Genomic DNA, 24,140 nt, shown 5'->3' with positions numbered 1-24,140 from the left:
ACTTTGGTCTACACGCAGGCCACTCTACTGTTAGGGCCACTGTTGTGAGGGTCCCAACAATTTCAATGTCCTTTATTGCTCAACAACATGTAAAAATAGAATAAGAATACAAAATACAAAAGACTATGAACTAGAATTGTTTGAGATTGTGAAATGAAACAAGTAGGGGTGAGGGGTTATCCCTTGATCTGTTACCCGGGACAGGGACATGGTCAAATAAAATTACATTTTATCTCTTACACAAACAACGCACTCAACTCATGTATTTGGCCTTAGTATGGGATGCTAAATCCCCCTTGTAGTAAATAAACAAAAGAAAAATAAAAGACAGCACTCCCATTATCCCATCTATTCTTGCCAACCGGAGGTTCTGGGCAAGACGCCCTTCTTCAGCGTGTATTCTGGCAAATTCACAGTAAAACTACACAGGTATGCTAATTATAGATTATCCAAAACTGCACAACAGATAAACCCCAAAAGGAAAGGCTGTATTCTTTTGAAGGAGAGCAAATGACCACACAGGGTCTCATACAAACAAAACAAAACAAAATCTCACAACAAAATAGCACTTAACTGTATCAGAATAAACAATGTAGCACATATTTGTAGCACAGAAAGGTAAATGTAATCTCCTCATTCTGTCCCTTTGGAATCAGAGTGTTGAGAAATTGTATCCAGTAGGCTTCTCTCTGGAAGAGAATTATGTCCCTGTCCCTGATTTAGAATTTACTTTCTTTTGTTAGTTAGTCTATAGGTAAAATAAATTTGGGGTTGTTGCTATTTCTAAAATATGGCTAAATACTGCTAAGCTAAACTACTTGTGCCCCTGGATGTGCTGGTCTAAAAGCTCAGGTGCACTGATGGTAGATTGCTATCTGTTTTCAGTCTGTTGTCTTTTACTTAAAGAACGCATTATTCAGATAGTAACATGTGCCTACACAGGCCGGTTTTACACCGGTTTACATTATTATTATATAATTTTCATGTACACAGCAATGTCACTAATAACAAATATTGTGGCACATTTAATGAGCAAAACTAAAAGCTGTAGTTATAAACTCTCCAAAGCCAACAAAATTAAAATTGAAGCTTCTATAATAAATATGTTGTATGTCAGGATCTCAGGATTTATCATGATAGCTGTTTCCCACAAAACTGTTTTACTGTATGAACCTTGACAGTGTGTCGGGAGCATTAAAATAACATGAAATATCCAATCTAACAGAGTTGTTGATGGGACAGTAGATTGTGAAATGGCAGGGCAGAGGATTGACCAGCCAATGGCCACATCCCTATCCCTCAGTGAAGAAGAGTGCCACTGTGAAATATATGCCACACTGGAATTCTTTTAATTTATGTTCTGCCCGAAACACACCTATGACTTATTCAGAGTCTTAATACAACATCTTTGCGCCATGCACCTCAATTGTTATCCATGACTTACCGAGCAAAATGGACTTGGACAATGTCCTAAATGCATTAGCTCTTTGTGCTTTAGACCATGCGCCATAGACTGTCTAAATAGGGCCCAACATCTTTCAGGCCCTTATGAAACCAATGAAAAAAGAGTTGATGACACATAGTGCCGTTTTAAGGTGAAGCCTTATGAGACCAGGCCCAAGAGAATCGACACATAGAAATTAAGGAAGGTTTTTCATCATGATAGGTCAAAATAGTGTATAGATTAGTTTTGATATCACACATTTTGACGTGATGAGCAGTGATCTGGCACAAAAGGTACAAAAAGGAAAAAAAAACTGTCAACATAGATAAAAACATAAAAATTCAAAAAATGCCACAAAGGCTGTAATGGATATGTACAGTTGCCAAAAAAGGGTCCATGGTGAAATAAAATTGTGATCTTCTATGCATATTTTTATATTGTTCTTGTCTGTTCACTGATGATCTAAAAATTAATAGTCCATTTTTTATGTTCAAGGATTCAGGCTTTGAGTGATGAACTGGAGATGTCTAAGAGAATGGAGAAGAAAAAAATCTATACACACTTCATTCGACTCTATTTATCAAGAGAGAACTCACCAGGTAAAAGTATAGAAATGTGTGTCAACAGTCATTTTATTTGACATTGGGTATGAACAAAGAAAATCATAGCAACATGATTAACTGATATAAAATATTTTCCTTTGTTTAAATTTTTTTGGAGTCTTTAATATTTTGAAAAAATTTACAGAGCCTGGATGCACACAGAATGTAAATGGAAGTGAAGAGTGGCTTCAGAGGAACCTCGGAAGTTTTTTACTCTTTGCAAGTCTACAAGAACTGAAAGAAATGAATAACAATTTCTCTGCAGTGAGTCAAATATTGTAATATGAATGTACTAAAAAGAATGTGGTCAAAAAAGTTGACCAAATGTTAATTTTCAATACTTAATAGATGAATATGATACTTGAATATGATGATGTATGAGTAAATAAAAACAATTCTGAAAATTATAGAAAGATGCTTTCGAACAACTCACACCAGACCAGAAGGCTGAGCTGATCCTGGATCTAGAGAGAGAGGATGAGGCCATAGTAAGGGAGGTGTTCAACAGCTTGACAGAGCTGGACAATGATGAGCAGTTGGATCCGTTTTTCCAGGCTTTTGCAAACACAAGCAAACAGGTAAATGCTTAACTTTGAGATTGTCTGATTTTGATACAAAGTTGGCTGACATACAGGCTGTGTAAAACTTTTTTTCAGGAGCTATTAACGGGCCAAGATGAGGCTCAAAATGATACTTTTATCCTATGCTTCTTGGTGAAATGCACTGAATTACAACAACTGTTTCACCAAGATTGCTCTCTTTTCCACAGTGATTTCAAAAAGGTAAAATGTCCCCTGAACTGAAACATCAATCCTTTTACTTCCAGAGAAACATCACCTTCCTCAAAAATCCAATTGTGCGAGACACCATCTTGAACCTGACCTTGACGGCCCTTGCTCCTAAATTTCATGACTTTGAGCCCCAAGACTTTCGCCTGTGGTTCCAGGACTATTTGGCTCCTCTAATGCCAAGCCTCGGTCCTGGCAGCTTGGTGGGGATCCCCCGCAACATCACCTGTGCATCCTATGCAGCCATGTAAGATATTATGTTTCTGTATTCCACAGTTAGACAGACATCTTGGGTTTGCTTGGTGTCAAACTGTGGCCCCAGACAAGTCACAATGACTTCTGTTGTCTTCCTTCAGACTCACTGGTCTGCGGCAAAGTTTGAGAACCCTGCCACTGGCCCTTTCACAGGGTGTGAGATCAGGCATTGAGTCACTCAAGGAGACATTTACACGTAGGTGGCACGACACTCTCTTGACAAATGTTTTCAGAAAAGCGCAAAACCCATGCTTTAATGATAGCTGTATTGATGCCATGCCATTATCTCGATCTTCTCTCAAACAGGTTGCTCAGTTCCAGCTTCCTTCATGGTAAGTTCATTTCCATAGCTGTGTTACACGGATTATACAATGTTTGATCAAAGTCTACAGGGCACAAGTGTGCCACAGTACCTTTGTTAAGAAGGCCACATTGAAGTTTTTTGAATTCAATAAGCTTGTACCACTAGACTTATAATTATGCTTTGCTCGTCTCTAGTGCAAGCGGACCCCAGTCAATGGTAAGCCCTCAAAATTACAGATGTTTCAACTTTGGTGAGAAAAAATCGCATCCTGAATGTACAATGTGTAATACGAGAATATTGTCTTTTCACAGAGGACCTCATCTGTGCTGCAGTCGATAGGTAGGTGACTGACTGTTTTGTGCGGTGCTGAGTTTTGGGCAGGTAAAGTTCTTTTACGCGATCCAGCTACGGCCTGAACGTCTTTCTTTTCGCCGCTTTTCTCAGATCACAACTCAATCAGAACCTGTCTCCTGGCAATTCCTCCAAATCTCTGTGCAGTTTCACCATCACTGACCACGCCTGTTCCTCGGTAAGACTATTTTATGTGAGCTGCGAATCCTAGAAAAAGATTTGGCTTTTGCCACATTGTCATCCTGAGACAAATCTCCATAGGCTGCGAATGTCTTTGCTTAATTTCTTATCTTATATTTTCCCAGGCTACACATCTCACATCCACCAACTTGGCCTCGCTGCTCAAATGCTCTGTGGAAAACCAAACGTCATACCCGGTCGTGGTCTGGAAACTTTTCTTTGAAAAAGCTTCTCCTATGCTAGATCAGGCTCTGGAGACATTCGCCACCATGGTAAATCCAGTCCCACAATTTCACAAAGTGACTGTGACTCCCGGTGTAAATTCTGCATCAAGCTAAATCATTTCTCCAATTATAGGCCCCCAACACCAGCAATCCATCCTTATCACATGCTCTTGAGGCTATTGGAGAGGTGATAATTGCCAACTTCAGCCAAGCACAACTGCAGAGTGATGGCTTTGTCCGCAGGTGGTTCCACACAAAGATTCGCCCATTTTTGGCCTATCCATCGCCCAACTTCCTATTCTGCCTTAGCACCAACAACTTCAGCTGCCTCACGTACCAGACTGTGTAAGCGAATATTTGATATATTTCTCCACTGTAAGCACCATTTCAGAGGAACCTGCAGTGTTCTGGTTGTTTTGATGTTGAAACCTCTCCTCTCAAATTTTAGCATCAAGGCATTCAGCGGCCAAACGGCATCCATGGAGAGAGAAAGCCAGCAAGCAGTCCTCACTCACTTCATCAAACCATTCCTTTCAAAAAATGACTCATCAGGTAAAAGCAGGCCCTCGGCCTGGTTTTGGTCAAGTCTGGAAAGCATGTGGTGGTAAAACCCTGCCAATGGCTTTGTTTCTGTCTTCTTTGCAGATCCTGGCTGTGTCTCATTTAGCGGAGGTAGCATAGAGTGGCTACAGGCGAACCTTGGCAACTTCTCTGGTTTTGCAACCTTGCAGGATTTGCAAGCCCTCAATTCCAACTTCTCTAGTGTACGTGCCGACTGCGATTGTACTTTTCTTCTCCCACACTGAAATGTCTGGCCTATGGTTTTGCAGTTGTTTGATTTCCTATCAATTGCCTTTTGTAGGCTGATTCGTTGTCAGCGCTCACTCCTGCTCAGCTGGCACAGTTGACACTGAGCTTGGCAGCCTCCAATGACACAGACCAAATCGACATTGTGTTGGAGCGACTTGAGGAGGGCAATGCTCTGGAAAATGTAGATGACTTCCTGACACAGCTGGCAGCAAATGGAGAGGTAGGCTATAATTGACACTGGAGAAAGAAGGACAATCCTGGCCTTTTTGAGGAGCACACTCAGTACTGAGATTTGTATCTAAACGTCTGCATCAGCTGCAGGGGACTCGTTTAAATCCATTGTTTAGATACATCCATTCTGGCATTCTGTATGGTGTACTTGCGGCATGTAAGCTGTAGGATGTTTAAGTGCTCTCCTGTCACGATTTGACAGGTCCCTGATTTCAAACCTGTTGTGAGAGATCGTCTAATGAACAGCACCTTCAACATCATCAGTCCGCATTTCCTGCATTTCACGAGGACCGACTGGATTCTTTGGTTCCGTGTGAAACTGGTACCTCTCCTCCCAAGTTTCAGTCCAACCATGCTGCAGAATGCAACCTCAAACCTAAGCTGTACAAACTACCATGTCGTGTGAGTAATATTTGACGAACAAGCAAGATTGCATGGCACCAACCAAAGTAAAAAAATGCTATGGAGGGATTGTGTGAGATCGTTCCTTTTCTGTCTTTGCAGCGTGAGTGGGTTGGCCAGAGCTTTCCCTGCAATGTCGATGCACACGCGACAAGGAATCGCAGACGTTATGGTGGGCTACCTGAGAAGTTCTCCTAGAGTCATCAACCAGACAGGTACGGCAGACGCAGTGAAATGCGCCGTGTGGTTGCTTGTGTGCGCCTCCTTCGTGGACTTGAAATTGTGAAACAGTATACTTACGTGACACGGAGAGGAAATTGGCACTCGACTTGTTCCGTGTATGTGTGTGTGTGTGACAAATAACGTTTGCTGAATTGTAATTTATGCTAACGTCCATCTACGTGCTTTAGCTTGCAGGCAGGGAAATCAGAGTGATTCGGAATGGCTTGGAGCCAACTTTGGTCCATTTTCCAAATACACGACATACTCTGAGCTCAAAGTCTTCAACCTCTCTGTGGTGAGTCATACAATTAATTACCAATTTTCCTCGACAAGGGCAGCGCAATTTTCATAACTAGAAAAGTGTGCGCACTTGGGTGCTTTTTGCCGTGTCAAAGTGAAAAGCAATTGATGCATCCTCTTTGTATGTGTCGTCAGCTGGCAGTTTCGGACTCCCTCTCACCAGACCAAAAGGCTGAGCTGATCCTGGACCCAGACAGGGACGCTTTCGAGGATGAGGCTGTAGTAAGGGAGGTGTTCAACAGCTTGACGGAGCTGGAAAATGATGAGCAGTTGGATCCGTTTTTCCAGGCTTTTGCAAAAATAAACAAGCAGGTGAATGCTTAACTTGAAGATTGTCGGATTTTGACACAAAGTTGGCTGACAACAGGCTGTGTAAAACTTGTCCTGCACTCAATGAATTATTTCAGGAGCTATTAACGGGCCAAGATGAGGCTCAAAATGATACTTTTATCCTATGCTTCTTGGTGAAATGCACTGAATTACAACAACTGTTTCACCAAGATTGCTCTCTTTTCCACAGTGATTTCAAAAGGGTAAAATGTCCCCTGAACTGAAACATCAATCCTTTTACTTCCAGAGAAACATCACCTTCCTCAAAAATCCAATTGTGCGAGACACCATCTTGAACCTGACCTTGACGGCCCTTGCTCCTAAATTTCATGACTTTGAGCCCCAAGACTTTCGCCTGTGGTTCCAGGACTATTTGGCTCCTCTAATGCCAAGCCTCGGTCCTGGCAGCTTGGTGGGGATCCCTGTGTGTGTGTGTGACAAATAACGTTTGCTGAATTGCAATTTATGCTAACGTCCATCTACGTGCTTTAGCTTGCAGGCAGGGAAATCAGAGTGATTCGGAATGGCTTGGAGCCAACTTTGGTCCATTTTCCAAATACACGACATACTCTGAGCTCAAAGTCTTCAACCTCTCTGTGGTGAGTCATACAATTAATTACCAATTTTCCTCGACAAGGGCAGCGCAATTTTCATAACTAGAAAAGTGTGCGCACTTGGGTGCTTTTTGCCGTGTCAAAGTGAAAAGCAATTGATGCATCCTCTTTGTATGTGTCGTCAGCTGGCAGTTTCGGACTCCCTCTCACCAGACCAAAAGGCTGAGCTGATCCTGGACCCAGACAGGGACGCTTTCGAGGATGAGGCTGTAGTAAGGGAGGTGTTCAACAGCTTGACGGAGCTGGAAAATGATGAGCAGTTGGATCCGTTTTTCCAGGCTTTTGCAAAAATAAACAAGCAGGTGAATGCTTAACTTGAAGATTGTCGGATTTTGACACAAAGTTGGCTGACAAACAGGCTGTGTAAAACTTGTCCTGCACTCAATGAATTATTTCAGGAGCTATTAACGGGCCAAGATGAGGCTCAAAATGATACTTTTATCCTATGCTTCTTGGTGAAATGCACTGAATTACAACAACTGTTTCACCAAGATTGCTCTCTTTTCCACAGTGATTTCAAAAGGGTAAAATGTCCCCTGAACTGAAACATCAATCCTTTTACTTCCAGAGAAACATCACCTTCCTCAAAAATCCAATTGTGCGAGACACCATCTTGAACCTGACCTTGACGGCCCTTGCTCCTAAATTTCATGACTTTGAGCCCCAAGACTTTCGCCTGTGGTTCCAGGACTATTTGGCTCCTCTAATGCCAAGCCTCGGTCCTGGCAGCTTGGTGGGGATCCCCCGCAACATCACCTGTGCATCCTATGCAGCCATGTAAGATATTATGTTTCTGTATTCCACAGTTAGACAGACATCTTGGGTTTGCTTGGTGTCAAACTGTGGCCCCAGACAAGTCACAATGACTTCTGTTGTCTTCCTTCAGACTCACTGGTCTGCGGCAAAGTTTGAGAACCCTGCCACTGGCCCTTTCACAGGGTGTGAGATCAGGCATTGAGTCACTCAAGGAGACATTTACACGTAGGTGGCACGACACTCTCTTGACAAATGTTTTCAGAAAAGCGCAAAACCCATGCTTTAATGATAGCTGTATTGATGCCATGCCATTATCTCGATCTTCTCTCAAACAGGTTGCTCAGTTCCAGCTTCCTTCATGGTAAGTTCATTTCCATAGCTGTGTTACACGGATTATACAATGTTTGATCAAAGTCTACAGGGCACAAGTGTGCCACAGTACCTTTGTTAAGAAGGCCACATTGAAGTTTTTTGAATTCAATAAGCTTGTACCACTAGACTTATAATTATGCTTTGCTCGTCTCTAGTGCAAGCGGACCCCAGTCAATGGTAAGCCCTCAAAATTACAGATGTTTCAACTTTGGTGAGAAAAAATCACATCCTGAATGTACAATGTGTGATACGAGAATATTGTCTTTTCACAGAGGACCTCATCTGTGCTGCAGTCGATAGGTAGGTGACTGACTGTTTTGTGCGGTGCTGAGTTTTGGGCAGGTAAAGTTCTTTTACGCGATCCAGCTACGGCCTGAACGTCTTTCTTTTCGCCGCTTTTCTCAGATCACAACTCAATCAGAACCTGTCTCCTGGCAATTCCTCCAAATCTCTGTGCAGTTTCACCATCACTGACCACGCCTGTTCCTCGGTAAGACTATTTTATGTGAGCTGCGAATCCTAGAAAAAGATTTGGCTTTTGCCACATTGTCATCCTGAGACAAATCTCCATAGGCTGCGAATGTTTTTGCTTAATTTCTTATCTTATATTTTCCCAGGCTACACATCTCACATCCACCAACTTGGCCTCGCTGCTCAAATGCTCTGTGGAAAACCAAACGTCATACCCGGTCGTGGTCTGGAAACTTTTCTTTGAAAAAGCTTCTCCTATGCTAGATCAGGCTCTGGAGACATTCGCCACCATGGTAAATCCAGTCCCACAATTTCACAAAGTGACTGTGACTCCCGGTGTAAATTCTGCATCAAGCTAAATCATTTCTCCAATTATAGGCCCCCAACACCAGCAATCCATCCTTATCACATGCTCTTGAGGCTATTGGAGAGGTGATAATTGCCAACTTCAGCCAAGCACAACTGCAGAGTGATGGCTTTGTCCGCAGGTGGTTCCACACAAAGATTCGCCCATTTTTGGCCTATCCATCGCCCAACTTCCTATTCTGCCTTAGCACCAACAACTTCAGCTGCCTCACGTACCAGACTGTGTAAGCGAATATTTGATATATTTCTCCACTGTAAGCACCATTTCAGAGGAACCTGCAGTGTTCTGGTTGTTTTGATGTTGAAACCTCTCCTCTCAAATTTTAGCATCAAGGCATTCAGCGGCCAAACGGCATCCATGGAGAGAGAAAGCCAGCAAGCAGTCCTCACTCACTTCATCAAACCATTCCTTTCAAAAAATGACTCATCAGGTAAAAGCAGGCCCTCGGCCTGGTTTTGGTCAAGTCTGGAAAGCATGTGGTGGTAAAACCCTGCCAATGGCTTTGTTTCTGTCTTCTTTGCAGATCCTGGCTGTGTCTCATTTAGCGGAGGTAGCATAGAGTGGCTACAGGCGAACCTTGGCAACTTCTCTGGTTTTGCAACCTTGCAGGATTTGCAAGCCCTCAATTCCAACTTCTCTAGTGTACGTGCCGACTGCGATTGTACTTTTCTTCTCCCACACTGAAATGTCTGGCCTATGGTTTTGCAGTTGTTTGATTTCCTATCAATTGCCTTTTGTAGGCTGATTCGTTGTCAGCGCTCACTCCTGCTCAGCTGGCACAGTTGACACTGAGCTTGGCAGCCTCCAATGACACAGACCAAATCGACATTGTGTTGGAGCGACTTGAGGAGGGCAATGCTCTGGAAAATGTAGATGACTTCCTGACACAGCTGGCAGCAAATGGAGAGGTAGGCTACAATTGACACTGGAGAAAGAAGGACAATCCTGGCCTTTTTGAGGAGCACACTCAGTACTGAGATTTGTATCTAAACGTCTGCATCAGCTGCAGGGGACTCGTTTAAATCCATTGTTTAGATACATCCATTCTGGCATTCTGTATGGTGTACTTGCGGCATGTAAGCTGTGGGATGTTTAAGTGCTCTCCTGTCACGATTTGACAGGTCCCTGATTTCAAACCTGTTGTGAGAGATCGTCTAATGAACAGCACCTTCAACATCATCAGTCCGCATTTCCTGCATTTCACGAGGACCGACTGGATTCTTTGGTTCCGTGTGAAACTGGTACCTCTCCTCCCAAGTTTCAGTCCAACCATGCTGCAGAATGCAACCTCAAACCTAAGCTGTACAAACTACCATGTCGTGTGAGTAATATTTGACGAACAAGCAAGATTGCATGGCACCAACCAAAGTAAAAAAATGCTATGGAGGGATTGTGTGAGATCGTTCCTTTTCTGTCTTTGCAGCGTGAGTGGGTTGGCCAGAGCTTTCCCTGCAATGTCGATGCACACGCGACAAGGAATCGCAGACGTTATGGTGGGCTACCTGAGAAGTTCTCCTGGAGTCATCAACCAGACAGGTACGGCAGACGCAGTGAAATGCGCCGTGTGGTTGCTTGTGTGCGCATCCTTCGTGGACTTGAAATTGTGAAACAGTATACTTAAGTGACACGGAGAGGAAATTGGCACTCGACTTGTTCCGTGTGTGTGTGTGTGTGTGTGTGTGACAAATAACGTTTGCTGAATTGTAATTTATGCTAACGTCCATCTACGTGCTTTAGCTTGCAGGCAGGGAAATCAGAGTGATTCGGAATGGCTTGGAGCCAACTTTGGTCCATTTTCCAAATACACGACATACTCTGAGCTCAAAGTCTTCAACCTCTCTGTGGTGAGTCATACAATTAATTACCAATTTTCCTCGACAAGGGCAGCGCAATTTTCATAACTAGAAAAGTGTGCGCACTTGGGTGCTTTTTGCCGTGTCAAAGTGAAAAGCAATTGATGCATCCTCTTTGTATGTGTCGTCAGCTGGCAGTTTCGGACTCCCTCTCACCAGACCAAAAGGCTGAGCTGATCCTGGACCCAGACAGGGACGCTTTCGAGGATGAGGCTGTAGTAAGGGAGGTGTTCAACAGCTTGACGGAGCTGGAAAATGATGAGCAGTTGGATCCGTTTTTCCAGGCTTTTGCAAAAATAAACAAGCAGGTGAATGCTTAACTTGAAGATTGTCGGATTTTGACACAAAGTTGGCTGACAAACAGGCTGTGTAAAACTTGTCCTGCACTCAATGAATTATTTCAGGAGCTATTAACGGGCCAAGATGAGGCTCAAAATGATACTTTTATCCTATGCTTCTTGGTGAAATGCACTGAATTACAACAACTGTTTCACCAAGATTGCTCTCTTTTCCACAGTGATTTCAAAAGGGTAAAATGTCCCCTGAACTGAAACATCAATCCTTTTACTTCCAGAGAAACATCACCTTCCTCAAAAATCCAATTGTGCGAGACACCATCTTGAACCTGACCTTGACGGCCCTTGCTCCTAAATTTCATGACTTTGAGCCCCAAGACTTTCGCCTGTGGTTCCAGGACTATTTGGCTCCTCTAATGCCAAGCCTCGGTCCTGGCAGCTTGGTGGGGATCCCCCGCAACATCACCTGTGCATCCTATGCAGCCATGTAAGATATTATGTTTCTGTATTCCACAGTTAGACAGACATCTTGGGTTTGCTTGGTGTCAAACTGTGGCCCCAGACAAGTCACAATGACTTCTGTTGTCTTCCTTCAGACTCACTGGTCTGCGGCAAAGTTTGAGAACCCTGCCACTGGCCCTTTCACAGGGTGTGAGATCAGGCATTGAGTCACTCAAGGAGACATTTACACGTAGGTGGCACGACACTCTCTTGACAAATGTTTTCAGAAAAGCGCAAAACCCATGCTTTAATGATAGCTGTATTGATGCCATGCCATTATCTCGATCTTCTCTCAAACAGGTTGCTCAGTTCCAGCTTCCTTCATGGTAAGTTCATTTCCATAGCTGTGTTACACGGATTATACAATGTTTGATCAAAGTCTACAGGGCACAAGTGTGCCACAGTACCTTTGTTAAGAAGGCCACATTGAAGTTTTTTGAATTCAATAAGCTTGTACCACTAGACTTATAATTATGCTTTGCTCGTCTCTAGTGCAAGCGGACCCCAGTCAATGGTAAGCCCTCAAAATTACAGATGTTTCAACTTTGGTGAGAAAAAATCAGCATCCTGAATGTACAATGTGTAATACGAGAATATTGTCTTTTCACAGAGGACCTCATCTGTGCTGCAGTCGATAGGTAGGTGACTGACTGTTTTGTGCGGTGCTGAGTTTTGGGCAGGTAAAGTTCTTTTACGCGATCCAGCTACGGCCTGAACGTCTTTCTTTTCGCCGCTTTTCTCAGATCACAACTCAATCAGAACCTGTCTCCTGGCAATTCCTCCAAATCTCTGTGCAGTTTCACCATCACTGACCACGCCTGTTCCTCGGTAAGACTATTTTATGTGAGCTGCGAATCCTAGAAAAAGATTTGGCTTTTGCCACATTGTCATCCTGAGACAAATCTCCATAGGCTGCGAATGTCTTTGCTTAATTTCTTATCTTATATTTTCCCAGGCTACACATCTCACATCCACCAACTTGGCCTCGCTGCTCAAATGCTCTGTGGAAAACCAAACGTCATACCCGGTCGTGGTCTGGAAACTTTTCTTTGAAAAAGCTTCTCCTATGCTAGATCAGGCTCTGGAGACATTCGCCACCATGGTAAATCCAGTCCCACAATTTCACAAAGTGACTGTGACTCCCGGTGTAAATTCTGCATCAAGCTAAATCATTTCTCCAATTATAGGCCCCCAACACCAGCAATCCATCCTTATCACATGCTCTTGAGGCTATTGGAGAGGTGATAATTGCCAACTTCAGCCAAGCACAACTGCAGAGTGATGGCTTTGTCCGCAGGTGGTTCCACACAAAGATTCGCCCATTTTTGGCCTATCCATCGCCCAACTTCCTATTCTGCCTTAGCACCAACAACTTCAGCTGCCTCACGTACCAGACTGTGTAAGCGAATATTTGATATATTTCTCCACTGTAAGCACCATTTCAGAGGAACCTGCAGTGTTCTGGTTGTTTTGATGTTGAAACCTCTCCTCTCAAATTTTAGCATCAAGGCATTCAGCGGCCAAACGGCATCCATGGAGAGAGAAAGCCAGCAAGCAGTCCTCACTCACTTCATCAAACCATTCCTTTCAAAAAATGACTCATCAGGTAAAAGCAGGCCCTCGGCCTGGTTTTGGTCAAGTCTGGAAAGCATGTGGTGGTAAAACCCTGCCAATGGCTTTGTTTCTGTCTTCTTTGCAGATCCTGGCTGTGTCTCATTTAGCGGAGGTAGCATAGAGTGGCTACAGGCGAACCTTGGCAACTTCTCTGGTTTTGCAACCTTGCAGGATTTGCAAGCCCTCAATTCCAACTTCTCTAGTGTACGTGCCGACTGCGATTGTACTTTTCTTCTCTCACACTGAAATGTCTGGCCTATGGTTTTGCAGTTGTTTGATTTCCTATCAATTGCCTTTTGTAGGCTGATTCGTTGTCAGCGCTCACTCCTGCTCAGCTGGCACAGTTGACACTGAGCTTGGCAGCCTCCAATGACACAGACCAAATCGACATTGTGTTGGAGCGACTTGAGGAGGGCAATGCTCTGGAAAATGTAGATGACTTCCTGACACAGCTGGCAGCAAATGGAGAGGTAGGCTACAATTGACACTGGAGAAAGAAGGACAATCCTGGCCTTTTTGAGGAGCACAATCAGTACTGAGATTTGTATCTAAACGTCTGCATCAGCTGCAGGGGACTCGTTTAAATCCATTGTTTAGATACATCCATTCTGGCATTCTGTATGGTGTACTTGCGGCATGTAAGCTGTGGGATGTTTAAGTGCTCTCCTGTCACGATTTGACAGGTCCCTGATTTCAAACCTGTTGTGAGAGATCGTCTAATGAACAGCACCTTCAACATCATCAGTCCGCATTTCCTGCATTTCACGAGGACCGACTGGATTCTTTGGTTCCGTGTGAAACTGGTACCTCTCCTCCCAAGTTTCAGTCCAACCATGCTGCAGAATGCAACCTCAAACCTAAGCTGTACAAACTACCATGTCGTGTGAGTAATATTTGACGAACAAGCAAGATTGCATGGCACCAACCAAAGTAAAAAAATGCTATGGAGGGATTGTGTGAGATCGTTCCTTTTCTGTCTTTGCAGCGTGAGTGGGTTGGCCAGAGCTTTCCCTGCAATGTCGATGCACACGCGACAAGGAATCGCAGACGTTATGGTGGGCTACCTGAGAAGTTCTCCTAGAGTCATCAACCAGACAGGTACGGCAGACGCAGTGAAATGCGCCGTGTGGTTGCTTGTGTGCGCCTCCTTCGTGGACTTGAAATTGTGAAACAGTATACTTAAGTGACACGGAGAGGAAATTGGCACTCGACTTGTTCCGTGTGTGTGTGTGTGTGTGTGTGTGTGTGTGACAAATAACGTTTGCTGAATTGTAATTTATGCTAACGTCCATCTACGTGCTTTAGCTTGCAGGCAGGGAAATCAGAGTGATTCGGAATGGCTTGGAGCCAACTTTGGTCCATTTTCCAAATACACGACATACTCTGAGCTCAAAGTCTTCAACCTCTCTGTGGTGAGTCATACAATTAATTACCAATTTTCCTCGACAAGGGCAGCGCAATTTTCATAACTAGAAAAGTGTGCGCACTTGGGTGCTTTTTGCCGTGTCAAAGTGAAAAGCAATTGATGCATCCTCTTTGTATGTGTCGTCAGCTGGCAGTTTCGGACTCCCTCTCACCAGACCAAAAGGCTGAGCTGATCCTGGACCCAGACAGAGACGCTTTCGAGGATGAGGCTGTAGTAAGGGAGGTGTTCAACAGCTTGACGGAGCTGGAAAATGATGAGCAGTTGGATCCGTTTTTCCAGGCTTTTGCAAAAATAAACAAGCAGGTGAATGCTTAACTTGAAGATTGTCGGATTTTGACACAAAGTTGGCTGACAAACAGGCTGTGTAAAACTTGTCCTGCACTCAATGAATTATTTCAGGAGCTATTAACGGGCCAAGATGAGGCTCAAAATGATACTTTTATCCTATGCTTCTTGGTGAAATGCACTGAATTACAACAACTGTTTCACCAAGATTGCTCTCTTTTCCACAGTGATTTCAAAAGGGTAAAATGTCCCCTGAACTGAAACATCAATCCTTTTACTTCCAGAGAAACATCACCTTCCTCAAAAATCCAATTGTGCGAGACACCATCTTGAACCTGACCTTGACGGCCCTTGCTCCTAAATTTCATGACTTTGAGCCCCAAGACTTTCGCCTGTGGTTCCAGGACTATTTGGCTCCTCTAATGCCAAGCCTCGGTCCTGGCAGCTTGGTGGGGATCCCCCGCAACATCACCTGTGCATCCTATGCAGCCATGTAAGATATTATGTTTCTGTATTCCACAGTTAGACAGACATCTTGGGTTTGCTTGGTGTCAAACTGTGGCCCCAGACAAGTCACAATGACTTCTGTTGTCTTCCTTCAGACTCACTGGTCTGCGGCAAAGTTTGAGAACCCTGCCACTGGCCCTTTCACAGGGTGTGAGATCAGGCATTGAGTCACTCAAGGAGACATTTACACGTAGGTGGCACGACACTCTCTTGACAAATGTTTTCAGAAAAGCGCAAAACCCATGCTTTAATGATAGCTGTATTGATGCCATGCCATTATCTCGATCTTCTCTCAAACAGGTTGCTCAGTTCCAGCTTCCTTCATGGTAAGTTCATTTCCATAGCTGTGTTACACGGATTATACAATGTTTGATCAAAGTCTACAGGGCACAAGTGTGCCACAGTACCTTTGTTAAGAAGGCCACATTGAAGTTTTTTGAATTCAATAAGCTTGTACCACTAGACTTATAATTATGCTTTGCTCGTCTCTAGTGCAAGCGGACCCCAGTCAATGGTAAGCCCTCAAAATTACAGATGTTTCAACTTTGGTGAGAAAAAATCACATCCTGAATGTACAATGTGTGATACGAGAATATTGTCTTTTCACAGAGGACCTCATCTGTGCTGCAGTCGATAGGTAGGTGACTGACTGTTTTGTGCGGTGCTGAGTTTTGGGCAGGTAAAGTTCTTTTACGCGATCCAGCTACGGCCTGAACGTCTTTCTTTTCGCCGCTTTTCTCAGATCACAACTCAATCAGAACCTGTCTCCTGGCAATTCCTCCAAATCTCTGTGCAGTTTCACCATCACTGACCACGCCTGTTCCTCGGTAAGACTATTTTATGTGAGCTGCGAATCCTAGAAAAAGATTTGGCTTTTGCCACATTGTCATCCTGAGACAAATCTCCATAGGCTGCGAATGTTTTTGCTTAATTTCTTATCTTATATTTTCCCAGGCTACACATCTCACATCCACCAACTTGGCCTCGCTGCTCAAATGCTCTGTGGAAAACCAAACGTCATACCCGGTCGTGGTCTGGAAACTTTTCTTTGAAAAAGCTTCTCCTATGCTAGATCAGGCTCTGGAGACATTCGCCACCATGGTAAATCCAGTCCCACAATTTCACAAAGTGACTGTGACTCCCGGTGTAAATTCTGCATCAAGCTAAATCATTTCTCCAATTATAGGCCCCCAACACCAGCAATCCATCCTTATCACATGCTCTTGAGGCTATTGGAGATGTGATAATTGCCAACTTCAGCCAAGCACAACTGCAGAGTGATGGCTTTGTCCGCAGGTGGTTCCACACAAAGATTCGCCCATTTTTGGCCTATCCATCGCCCAACTTCCTATTCTGCCTTAGCACCAACAACTTCAGCTGCCTCACGTACCAGACTGTGTAAGCGAATATTTGATATATTTCTCCACTGTAAGCACCATTTCAGAGGAACCTGCAGTGTTCTGGTTGTTTTGATGTTGAAACCTCTCCTCTCAAATTTTAGCATCAAGGCATTCAGCGGCCAAACGGCATCCATGGAGAGAGAAAGCCAGCAAGCAGTCCTCACTCACTTCATCAAACCATTCCTTTCAAAAAATGACTCATCAGGTAAAAGCAGGCCCTCGGCCTGGTTTTGGTCAAGTCTGGAAAGCATGTGGTGGTAAAACCCTGCCAATGGCTTTGTTTCTGTCTTCTTTGCAGATCCTGGCTGTGTCTCATTTAGCGGAGGTAGCATAGAGTGGCTACAGGCGAACCTTGGCAACTTCTCTGGTTTTGCAACCTTGCAGGATTTGCAAGCCCTCAATTCCAACTTCTCTAGTGTACGTGCCGACTGCGATTGTACTTTTCTTCTCTCACACTGAAATGTCTGGCCTATGGTTTTGCAGTTGTTTGATTTCCTATCAATTGCCTTTTGTAGGCTGATTCGTTGTCAGCGCTCACTCCTGCTCAGCTGGCACAGTTGACACTGAGCTTGGCAGCCTCCAATGACACAGACCAAATCGACATTGTGTTGGAGCGACTTGAGGAGGGCAATGCTCTGGAAAATGTAGATGACTTCCTGACACAGCTGGCAGCAAATGGAGAGGTAGGCTACAATTGACACTGGAGAAAGAAGGACAATCCTGGCCTTTTTGAGGAGCACACTCAGTACTGAGATTTGTATCTAAACGTCTGCATCAGCTGCAGGGGACTCGTTTAAATCCATTGTTTAGATACATCCATTCTGGCATTCTGTATGGTGTACTTGCGGCATGTAAGCTGTGGGATGTTTAAGTGCTCTCCTGTCACGATTTGACAGGTCCCTGATTTCAAACCTGTTGTGAGAGATCGTCTAATGAACAGCACCTTCAACATCATCAGTCCGCATTTCCTGCATTTCACGAGGACCGACTGGATTCTTTGGTTCCGTGTGAAACTGGTACCTCTCCTCCCAAGTTTCAGTCCAACCATGCTGCAGAATGCAACCTCAAACCTAAGCTGTACAAACTACCATGTCGTGTGAGTAATATTTGACGAACAAGCAAGATTGCATGGCACCAACCAAAGTAAAAAAATGCTATGGAGGGATTGTGTGAGATCGTTCCTTTTCTGTCTTTGCAGCGTGAGTGGGTTGGCCAGAGCTTTCCCTGCAATGTCGATGCACACGCGACAAGGAATCGCAGACGTTATGGTGGGCTACCTGAGAAGTTCTCCTAGAGTCATCAACCAGACAGGTACGGCAGACGCAGTGAAATGCGCCGTGTGGTTGCTTGTGTGCGCCTCCTTCGTGGACTTGAAATTGTGAAACAGTATACTTAAGTGACACGGAGAGGAAATTGGCACTCGACTTGTTCCGTGCGTGTGTGTGTGTGTGTGTGTGTGTGTGTGTGTGTGACAAATAACGTTTGCTGAATTGTAATTTATGCTAACGTCCATCTACGTGCTTTAGCTTGCAGGCAGGGAAATCAGAGTGATTCGGAATGGCTTGGAGCCAACTTTGGTCCATTTTCCAAATACACGACATACTCTGAGCTCAAAGTCTTCAACCTCTCTGTGGTGAGTCATACAATTAATTACCAATTTTCCTCGACAAGGGCAGCGCAATTTTCATAACTAGAAAAGTGTGCGCACTTGGGTGCTTTTTGCCGTGTCAAAGTGAAAAGCAATTGATGCATCCTCTTTGTATGTGTCGTCAGCTGGCAGTTTCGGACTCCCTCTCACCAGACCAAAAGGCTGAGCTGATCCTGGACCCAGACAGAGACGCTTTCGAGGATGAGGCTGTAGTAAGGGAGGTGTTCAACAGCTTGACGGAGCTGGAAAATGATGAGCAGTTGGATCCGTTTTTCCAGGCTTTTGCAAAAATAAACAAGCAGGTGAATGCTTAACTTGAAGATTGTCGGATTTTGACACAAAGTTGGCTGACAAACAGGCTGTGTAAAACTTGTCCTGCACTCAATGAATTATTTCAGGAGCTATTAACGGGCCAAGATGAGGCTCAAAATGATACTTTTATCCTATGCTTCTTGGTGAAATGCACTGAATTACAACAACTGTTTCACCAAGATTGCTCTCTTTTCCACAGTGATTTCAAAAGGGTAAAATGTCCCCTGAACTGAAACATCAATCCTTTTACTTCCAGAGAAACATCACCTTCCTCAAAAATCCAATTGTGCGAGACACCATCTTGAACCTGACCTTGACGGCCCTTGCTCCTAAATTTCATGACTTTGAGCCCCAAGACTTTCGCCTGTGGTTCCAGGACTATTTGGCTCCTCTAATGCCAAGCCTCGGTCCTGGCAGCTTGGTGGGGATCCCCCGCAACATCACCTGTGCATCCTATGCAGCCATGTAAGATATTATGTTTCTGTATTCCACAGTTAGACAGACATCTTGGGTTTGCTTGGTGTCAAACTGTGGCCCCAGACAAGTCACAATGACTTCTGTTGTCTTCCTTCAGACTCACTGGTCTGCGGCAAAGTTTGAGAACCCTGCCACTGGCCCTTTCACAGGGTGTGAGATCAGGCATTGAGTCACTCAAGGAGACATTTACACGTAGGTGGCACGACACTCTCTTGACAAATGTTTTCAGAAAAGCGCAAAACCCATGCTTTAATGATAGCTGTATTGATGCCATGCCATTATCTCGATCTTCTCTCAAACAGGTTGCTCAGTTCCAGCTTCCTTCATGGTAAGTTCATTTCCATAGCTGTGTTACACGGATTATACAATGTTTGATCAAAGTCTACAGGGCACAAGTGTGCCACAGTACCTTTGTTAAGAAGGCCACATTGAAGTTTTTTGAATTCAATAAGCTTGTACCACTAGACTTATAATTATGCTTTGCTCGTCTCTAGTGCAAGCGGACCCCAGTCAATGGTAAGCCCTCAAAATTACAGATGTTTCAACTTTGGTGAGAAAAAATCACATCCTGAATGTACAATGTGTGATACGAGAATATTGTCTTTTCACAGAGGACCTCATCTGTGCTGCAGTCGATAGGTAGGTGACTGACTGTTTTGTGCGGTGCTGAGTTTTGGGCAGGTAAAGTTCTTTTACGCGATCCAGCTACGGCCTGAACGTCTTTCTTTTCGCCGCTTTTCTCAGATCACAACTCAATCAGAACCTGTCTCCTGGCAATTCCTCCAAATCTCTGTGCAGTTTCACCATCACTGACCACGCCTGTTCCTCGGTAAGACTATTTAATGTGAGCTGCGAATCCTAGAAAAAGATTTGGCTTTTGCCACATTGTCATCCTGAGACAAATCTCCATAGGCTGCGAATGTTTTTGCTTAATTTCTTATCTTATATTTTCCCAGGCTACACATCTCACATCCACCAACTTGGCCTCGCTGCTCAAATGCTCTGTGGAAAACCAAACGTCATACCCGGTCGTGGTCTGGAAACTTTTCTTTGAAAAAGCTTCTCCTATGCTAGATCAGGCTCTGGAGACATTCGCCACCATGGTAAATCCAGTCCCACAATTTCACAAAGTGACTGTGACTCCCGGTGTAAATTCTGCATCAAGCTAAATCATTTCTCCAATTATAGGCCCCCAACACCAGCAATCCATCCTTATCACATGCTCTTGAGGCTATTGGAGAGGTGATAATTGCCAACTTCAGCCAAGCACAACTGCAGAGTGATGGCTTTGTCCGCAGGTGGTTCCACACAAAGATTCGCCCATTTTTGGCCTATCCATCGCCCAACTTCCTATTCTGCCTTAGCACCAACAACTTCAGCTGCCTCACGTACCAGACTGTGTAAGCGAATATTTGATATATTTCTCCACTGTAAGCACCATTTCAGAGGAACCTGCAGTGTTCTGGTTGTTTTGATGTTGAAACCTCTCCTCTCAAATTTTAGCATCAAGGCATTCAGCGGCCAAACGGCATCCATGGAGAGAGAAAGCCAGCAAGCAGTCCTCACTCACTTCATCAAACCATTCCTTTCAAAAAATGACTCATCAGGTAAAAGCAGGCCCTCGGCCTGGTTTTGGTCAAGTCTGGAAAGCATGTGGTGGTAAAACCCTGCCAATGGCTTTGTTTCTGTCTTCTTTGCAGATCCTGGCTGTGTCTCATTTAGCGGAGGTAGCATAGAGTGGCTACAGGCGAACCTTGGCAACTTCTCTGGTTTTGCAACCTTGCAGGATTTGCAAGCCCTCAATTCCAACTTCTCTAGTGTACGTGCCGACTGCGATTGTACTTTTCTTCTCCCACACTGAAATGTCTGGCCTATGGTTTTGCAGTTGTTTGATTTCCTATCAATTGCCTTTTGTAGGCTGATTCGTTGTCAGCGCTCACTCCTGCTCAGCTGGCACAGTTGACACTGAGCTTGGCAGCCTCCAATGACACAGACCAAATCGACATTGTGTTGGAGCGACTTGAGGAGGGCAATGCTCTGGAAAATGTAGATGACTTCCTGACACAGCTGGCAGCAAATGGAGAGGTAGGCTACAATTGACACTGGAGAAAGAAGGACAATCCTGGCCTTTTTGAGGAGCACACTCAGTACTGAGATTTGTATCTAAACGTCTGCATCAGCTGCAGGGGACTCGTTTAAATCCATTGTTTAGATACATCCATTCTGGCATTCTGTATGGTGTACTTGCGGCATGTAAGCTGTGGGATGTTTAAGTGCTCTCCTGTCACGATTTGACAGGTCCCTGATTTCAAACCTGTTGTGAGAGATCGTCTAATGAACAGCACCTTCAACATCATCAGTCCGCATTTCCTGCATTTCACGAGGACCGACTGGATTCTTTGGTTCCGTGTGAAACTGGTACCTCTCCTCCCAAGTTTCAGTCCAACCATGCTGCAGAATGCAACCTCAAACCTAAGCTGTACAAACTACCATGTCGTGTGAGTAATATTTGACGAACAAGCAAAATTGCATGGCACCAACCAAAGAAAAAAAATGCTATGGAGGGATTGTGTGAGATCGTTCCTTTTCTGTCTTTGCAGCGTGAGTGGGTTGGCCAGAGCTTTCCCTGCAATGTCGATGCACACGCGACAAGGAATCGCAGACGTTATGGTGGGCTACCTGAGAAGTTCTCCCAGAGTCATCAACCAGACAGGTACGGCAGACGCAGTGAAATGCGCCGTGTGGTTGCTTGTGTGCGCCTCCTTCATGGACTTGAAATTGTGAAACAGTATGCTTAAGTGACACGGAGAGGAAATTGGCACTCGACTTGTTCCGTGTGTGTGTGTGTGTGTGTGTGTGTGTGTGTGTGTGTGTGTGTGTGTGACAAATAATGTTTGCTGAATTGTAATTTATGCTAACGTCCATCTACGTGCTTTAGCTTGCAGGCAGGGAAATCAGAGTGATTCGGAATGGCTTGGAGCCAACTTTGGTCCATTTTCCAAATACACGACATACTCTGAGCTCAAAGTCTTCAACCTCTCTGTGGTGAGTAATATATTTTATTCCTAGTCATATTTTAAAACACGATGATATGTAGCTAAGCACATTATCCACGTATTGTACAACTTTTACATATTAATTGTGCTTTTTCTGTATTATATATCTTTAATAACACTAGTTTCTAGTTACTTAGCACATTGCACACTGATTCAGAGCACATATATTTCTAAAAATACATATTTTGTCAGTTATCGTACATAAAAATAATAATGCTCAATGTGATATACAGTAATTGGCCAGGTCAGTAATCAGCCAAACTATGATACATAGAGTGCCAAAAACTAAATGTCCAATTTACTTATCCTAGAACTTTTGATATTTAACTACATTTTTTTCCAGAAAGTTTATTTTATTATCAGTAAACTTAATTTCAGATAATGTAAGACATTTACTTATGTACTATTTATATTGATGACTTTCACTTTTCCCAGAGTAATGTTTTACTTTAAGTAGGACACTTTAGTACTCTATACAACACCAGAAAACAAATGTACACAAGCGTCTGTATTATTAAGTATAATCACAATGTTTAATTTAGATTCTGAACAAATTAAGACAAGAGTCAGGGGCTGTAATGACAGAAAAAATCTAATGACTATGAGAAGTTAAACATTAAGCAGGTTAGATTTTTAAGCAGAAATACTTAACCTTTAGGTCTTAGTTGGTCTCAAGTATAGTTCCTCATACCATAATTCCAAGAACTTTAAATTTATATTTAATATGGATTTCATACTGTGATCATCCAGTATCTATTTAGTGAAAATGGTATGACCCATATGAGGACTCTTCATTGCCACTTTTCCCAGGCTGATACATGAGTTGCAGAGCATTCATGAGTAAATGGGCAGCTTTTGCTCAGGGGTAGAGCCAGCATCTTGTTATCAGAAGGTCGCTGGTTTGATTCCCCTGGACTGCATGTTGAAGTGCCCTTGGGCAAGATACTGAACCCCAAACTGCTCCTGATGTGCTGGTTGGCACCTTGCATGGCAGCCACCGCCATCAGTGTATGAATGTATGTATGAAATACTGTAAGGCGCTTTGGACAAAAGCATCTTATAAAATGCCCTAAAATGTAAATGTTTGTGTAAGCATCTGTGGTAGCTTGTAAAACCTATACAGCCCCATTAGATGACTCTGCTTTAGTTTGTAGGGTTACAAAGAATTACTGTTTCTGCATTGAACAAAACTGAGAAAGTTTTTCCTAAAACTGAATATTTGTTAAATGAGGTTCTTATCTTGTGTCCCTCTCTTAGGCGACAATACTAGCCTCTCTTTCTCCAAGACAAAAAGCTGAATTGCTTCTTGAACCAAACAATTTCACAAATGAGACCCTTGTGAGACAAACATTCACGCAACTGACTGTTTCATCACGTGTGGAGGAACTTGGTTCTTTCTTTGAGAAATTTGTTAGCGGTGCTGCAGAGGTCAGTATCTTAATTACATTTAGCTTATTGATTTTTCCACTGCAATCATCAACAAAATGACAAATCTGTCTCATTTTTTTTTTTAGCAAAACCTGACAACCATTGATCCAAGAGTGCGTGACACCGTGCTAAATCTGACACTAATGGCGCTTGGATCAAAAGTATCCATGCTAAATGCTGAGGGATTCAAGTTGTGGTTTCAGGTCTACCTACCTCTATTCCTCCCAAGCATTGACTCAACCACCTTTGAAATTATTCCAAGAAATATCAGCTGTGACTCCTATCAAGAGATGTGAGTGAAAACTCTATTTTTC

At 43.7% G+C, this 24,140-nt stretch overlaps 1 protein-coding gene across 1 annotated transcript in view; it reads left to right on the top strand.

Moving 5' to 3' along the window:
- The first annotated feature begins 1,713 nt into the window (after nucleotides 1-1,713).
- The window catches only part of LOC115566115 (uncharacterized), a 40,880-nt gene continuing 18,453 nt past the window's right edge, over nucleotides 1,714-24,140 (top strand). The window contains exons 1-81 of the mRNA XM_030391838.1: nucleotides 1,714-1,737; nucleotides 2,457-2,624; nucleotides 2,873-3,081; nucleotides 3,191-3,285; nucleotides 3,396-3,421; nucleotides 3,588-3,609; nucleotides 3,705-3,732; nucleotides 3,838-3,922; nucleotides 4,050-4,196; nucleotides 4,282-4,493; nucleotides 4,597-4,700; nucleotides 4,794-4,912; nucleotides 5,011-5,178; nucleotides 5,392-5,591; nucleotides 5,694-5,806; nucleotides 6,002-6,108; nucleotides 6,249-6,425; nucleotides 6,691-6,841; nucleotides 6,936-7,042; nucleotides 7,183-7,359; nucleotides 7,626-7,834; nucleotides 7,944-8,038; nucleotides 8,149-8,174; nucleotides 8,341-8,362; nucleotides 8,458-8,485; nucleotides 8,591-8,675; nucleotides 8,803-8,949; nucleotides 9,035-9,246; nucleotides 9,350-9,453; nucleotides 9,547-9,665; nucleotides 9,764-9,931; nucleotides 10,145-10,344; nucleotides 10,447-10,559; nucleotides 10,761-10,867; nucleotides 11,008-11,184; nucleotides 11,451-11,659; nucleotides 11,769-11,863; nucleotides 11,974-11,999; nucleotides 12,166-12,187; nucleotides 12,284-12,311; nucleotides 12,417-12,501; nucleotides 12,629-12,775; nucleotides 12,861-13,072; nucleotides 13,176-13,279; nucleotides 13,373-13,491; nucleotides 13,590-13,757; nucleotides 13,971-14,170; nucleotides 14,273-14,385; nucleotides 14,593-14,699; nucleotides 14,840-15,016; nucleotides 15,283-15,491; nucleotides 15,601-15,695; nucleotides 15,806-15,831; nucleotides 15,998-16,019; nucleotides 16,115-16,142; nucleotides 16,248-16,332; nucleotides 16,460-16,606; nucleotides 16,692-16,903; nucleotides 17,007-17,110; nucleotides 17,204-17,322; nucleotides 17,421-17,588; nucleotides 17,802-18,001; nucleotides 18,104-18,216; nucleotides 18,432-18,538; nucleotides 18,679-18,855; nucleotides 19,122-19,330; nucleotides 19,440-19,534; nucleotides 19,645-19,670; nucleotides 19,837-19,858; nucleotides 19,954-19,981; nucleotides 20,087-20,171; nucleotides 20,299-20,445; nucleotides 20,531-20,742; nucleotides 20,846-20,949; nucleotides 21,043-21,161; nucleotides 21,260-21,427; nucleotides 21,641-21,840; nucleotides 21,943-22,055; nucleotides 22,281-22,387; nucleotides 23,656-23,826; nucleotides 23,913-24,118. Of these exons, the coding sequence (XP_030247698.1) occupies nucleotides 1,714-1,737; nucleotides 2,457-2,624; nucleotides 2,873-3,081; nucleotides 3,191-3,285; nucleotides 3,396-3,421; nucleotides 3,588-3,609; nucleotides 3,705-3,732; nucleotides 3,838-3,922; nucleotides 4,050-4,196; nucleotides 4,282-4,493; nucleotides 4,597-4,700; nucleotides 4,794-4,912; nucleotides 5,011-5,178; nucleotides 5,392-5,591; nucleotides 5,694-5,806; nucleotides 6,002-6,108; nucleotides 6,249-6,425; nucleotides 6,691-6,841; nucleotides 6,936-7,042; nucleotides 7,183-7,359; nucleotides 7,626-7,834; nucleotides 7,944-8,038; nucleotides 8,149-8,174; nucleotides 8,341-8,362; nucleotides 8,458-8,485; nucleotides 8,591-8,675; nucleotides 8,803-8,949; nucleotides 9,035-9,246; nucleotides 9,350-9,453; nucleotides 9,547-9,665; nucleotides 9,764-9,931; nucleotides 10,145-10,344; nucleotides 10,447-10,559; nucleotides 10,761-10,867; nucleotides 11,008-11,184; nucleotides 11,451-11,659; nucleotides 11,769-11,863; nucleotides 11,974-11,999; nucleotides 12,166-12,187; nucleotides 12,284-12,311; nucleotides 12,417-12,501; nucleotides 12,629-12,775; nucleotides 12,861-13,072; nucleotides 13,176-13,279; nucleotides 13,373-13,491; nucleotides 13,590-13,757; nucleotides 13,971-14,170; nucleotides 14,273-14,385; nucleotides 14,593-14,699; nucleotides 14,840-15,016; nucleotides 15,283-15,491; nucleotides 15,601-15,695; nucleotides 15,806-15,831; nucleotides 15,998-16,019; nucleotides 16,115-16,142; nucleotides 16,248-16,332; nucleotides 16,460-16,606; nucleotides 16,692-16,903; nucleotides 17,007-17,110; nucleotides 17,204-17,322; nucleotides 17,421-17,588; nucleotides 17,802-18,001; nucleotides 18,104-18,216; nucleotides 18,432-18,538; nucleotides 18,679-18,855; nucleotides 19,122-19,330; nucleotides 19,440-19,534; nucleotides 19,645-19,670; nucleotides 19,837-19,858; nucleotides 19,954-19,981; nucleotides 20,087-20,171; nucleotides 20,299-20,445; nucleotides 20,531-20,742; nucleotides 20,846-20,949; nucleotides 21,043-21,161; nucleotides 21,260-21,427; nucleotides 21,641-21,840; nucleotides 21,943-22,055; nucleotides 22,281-22,387; nucleotides 23,656-23,826; nucleotides 23,913-24,118 (9,887 nt within the window). The remainder of the gene's footprint in view (nucleotides 1,738-2,456; nucleotides 2,625-2,872; nucleotides 3,082-3,190; nucleotides 3,286-3,395; nucleotides 3,422-3,587; nucleotides 3,610-3,704; nucleotides 3,733-3,837; nucleotides 3,923-4,049; nucleotides 4,197-4,281; nucleotides 4,494-4,596; nucleotides 4,701-4,793; nucleotides 4,913-5,010; nucleotides 5,179-5,391; nucleotides 5,592-5,693; nucleotides 5,807-6,001; nucleotides 6,109-6,248; nucleotides 6,426-6,690; nucleotides 6,842-6,935; nucleotides 7,043-7,182; nucleotides 7,360-7,625; nucleotides 7,835-7,943; nucleotides 8,039-8,148; nucleotides 8,175-8,340; nucleotides 8,363-8,457; nucleotides 8,486-8,590; nucleotides 8,676-8,802; nucleotides 8,950-9,034; nucleotides 9,247-9,349; nucleotides 9,454-9,546; nucleotides 9,666-9,763; nucleotides 9,932-10,144; nucleotides 10,345-10,446; nucleotides 10,560-10,760; nucleotides 10,868-11,007; nucleotides 11,185-11,450; nucleotides 11,660-11,768; nucleotides 11,864-11,973; nucleotides 12,000-12,165; nucleotides 12,188-12,283; nucleotides 12,312-12,416; nucleotides 12,502-12,628; nucleotides 12,776-12,860; nucleotides 13,073-13,175; nucleotides 13,280-13,372; nucleotides 13,492-13,589; nucleotides 13,758-13,970; nucleotides 14,171-14,272; nucleotides 14,386-14,592; nucleotides 14,700-14,839; nucleotides 15,017-15,282; nucleotides 15,492-15,600; nucleotides 15,696-15,805; nucleotides 15,832-15,997; nucleotides 16,020-16,114; nucleotides 16,143-16,247; nucleotides 16,333-16,459; nucleotides 16,607-16,691; nucleotides 16,904-17,006; nucleotides 17,111-17,203; nucleotides 17,323-17,420; nucleotides 17,589-17,801; nucleotides 18,002-18,103; nucleotides 18,217-18,431; nucleotides 18,539-18,678; nucleotides 18,856-19,121; nucleotides 19,331-19,439; nucleotides 19,535-19,644; nucleotides 19,671-19,836; nucleotides 19,859-19,953; nucleotides 19,982-20,086; nucleotides 20,172-20,298; nucleotides 20,446-20,530; nucleotides 20,743-20,845; nucleotides 20,950-21,042; nucleotides 21,162-21,259; nucleotides 21,428-21,640; nucleotides 21,841-21,942; nucleotides 22,056-22,280; nucleotides 22,388-23,655; nucleotides 23,827-23,912; nucleotides 24,119-24,140) is intronic.

This window comes from Sparus aurata, chromosome 16 (genome assembly GCF_900880675.1).
Source record: "Sparus aurata chromosome 16, fSpaAur1.1, whole genome shotgun sequence".
NCBI lineage: Eukaryota > Metazoa > Chordata > Actinopteri > Spariformes > Sparidae > Sparus > Sparus aurata.
This window is presented reverse-complemented; position numbering and strand designations above follow the sequence as displayed.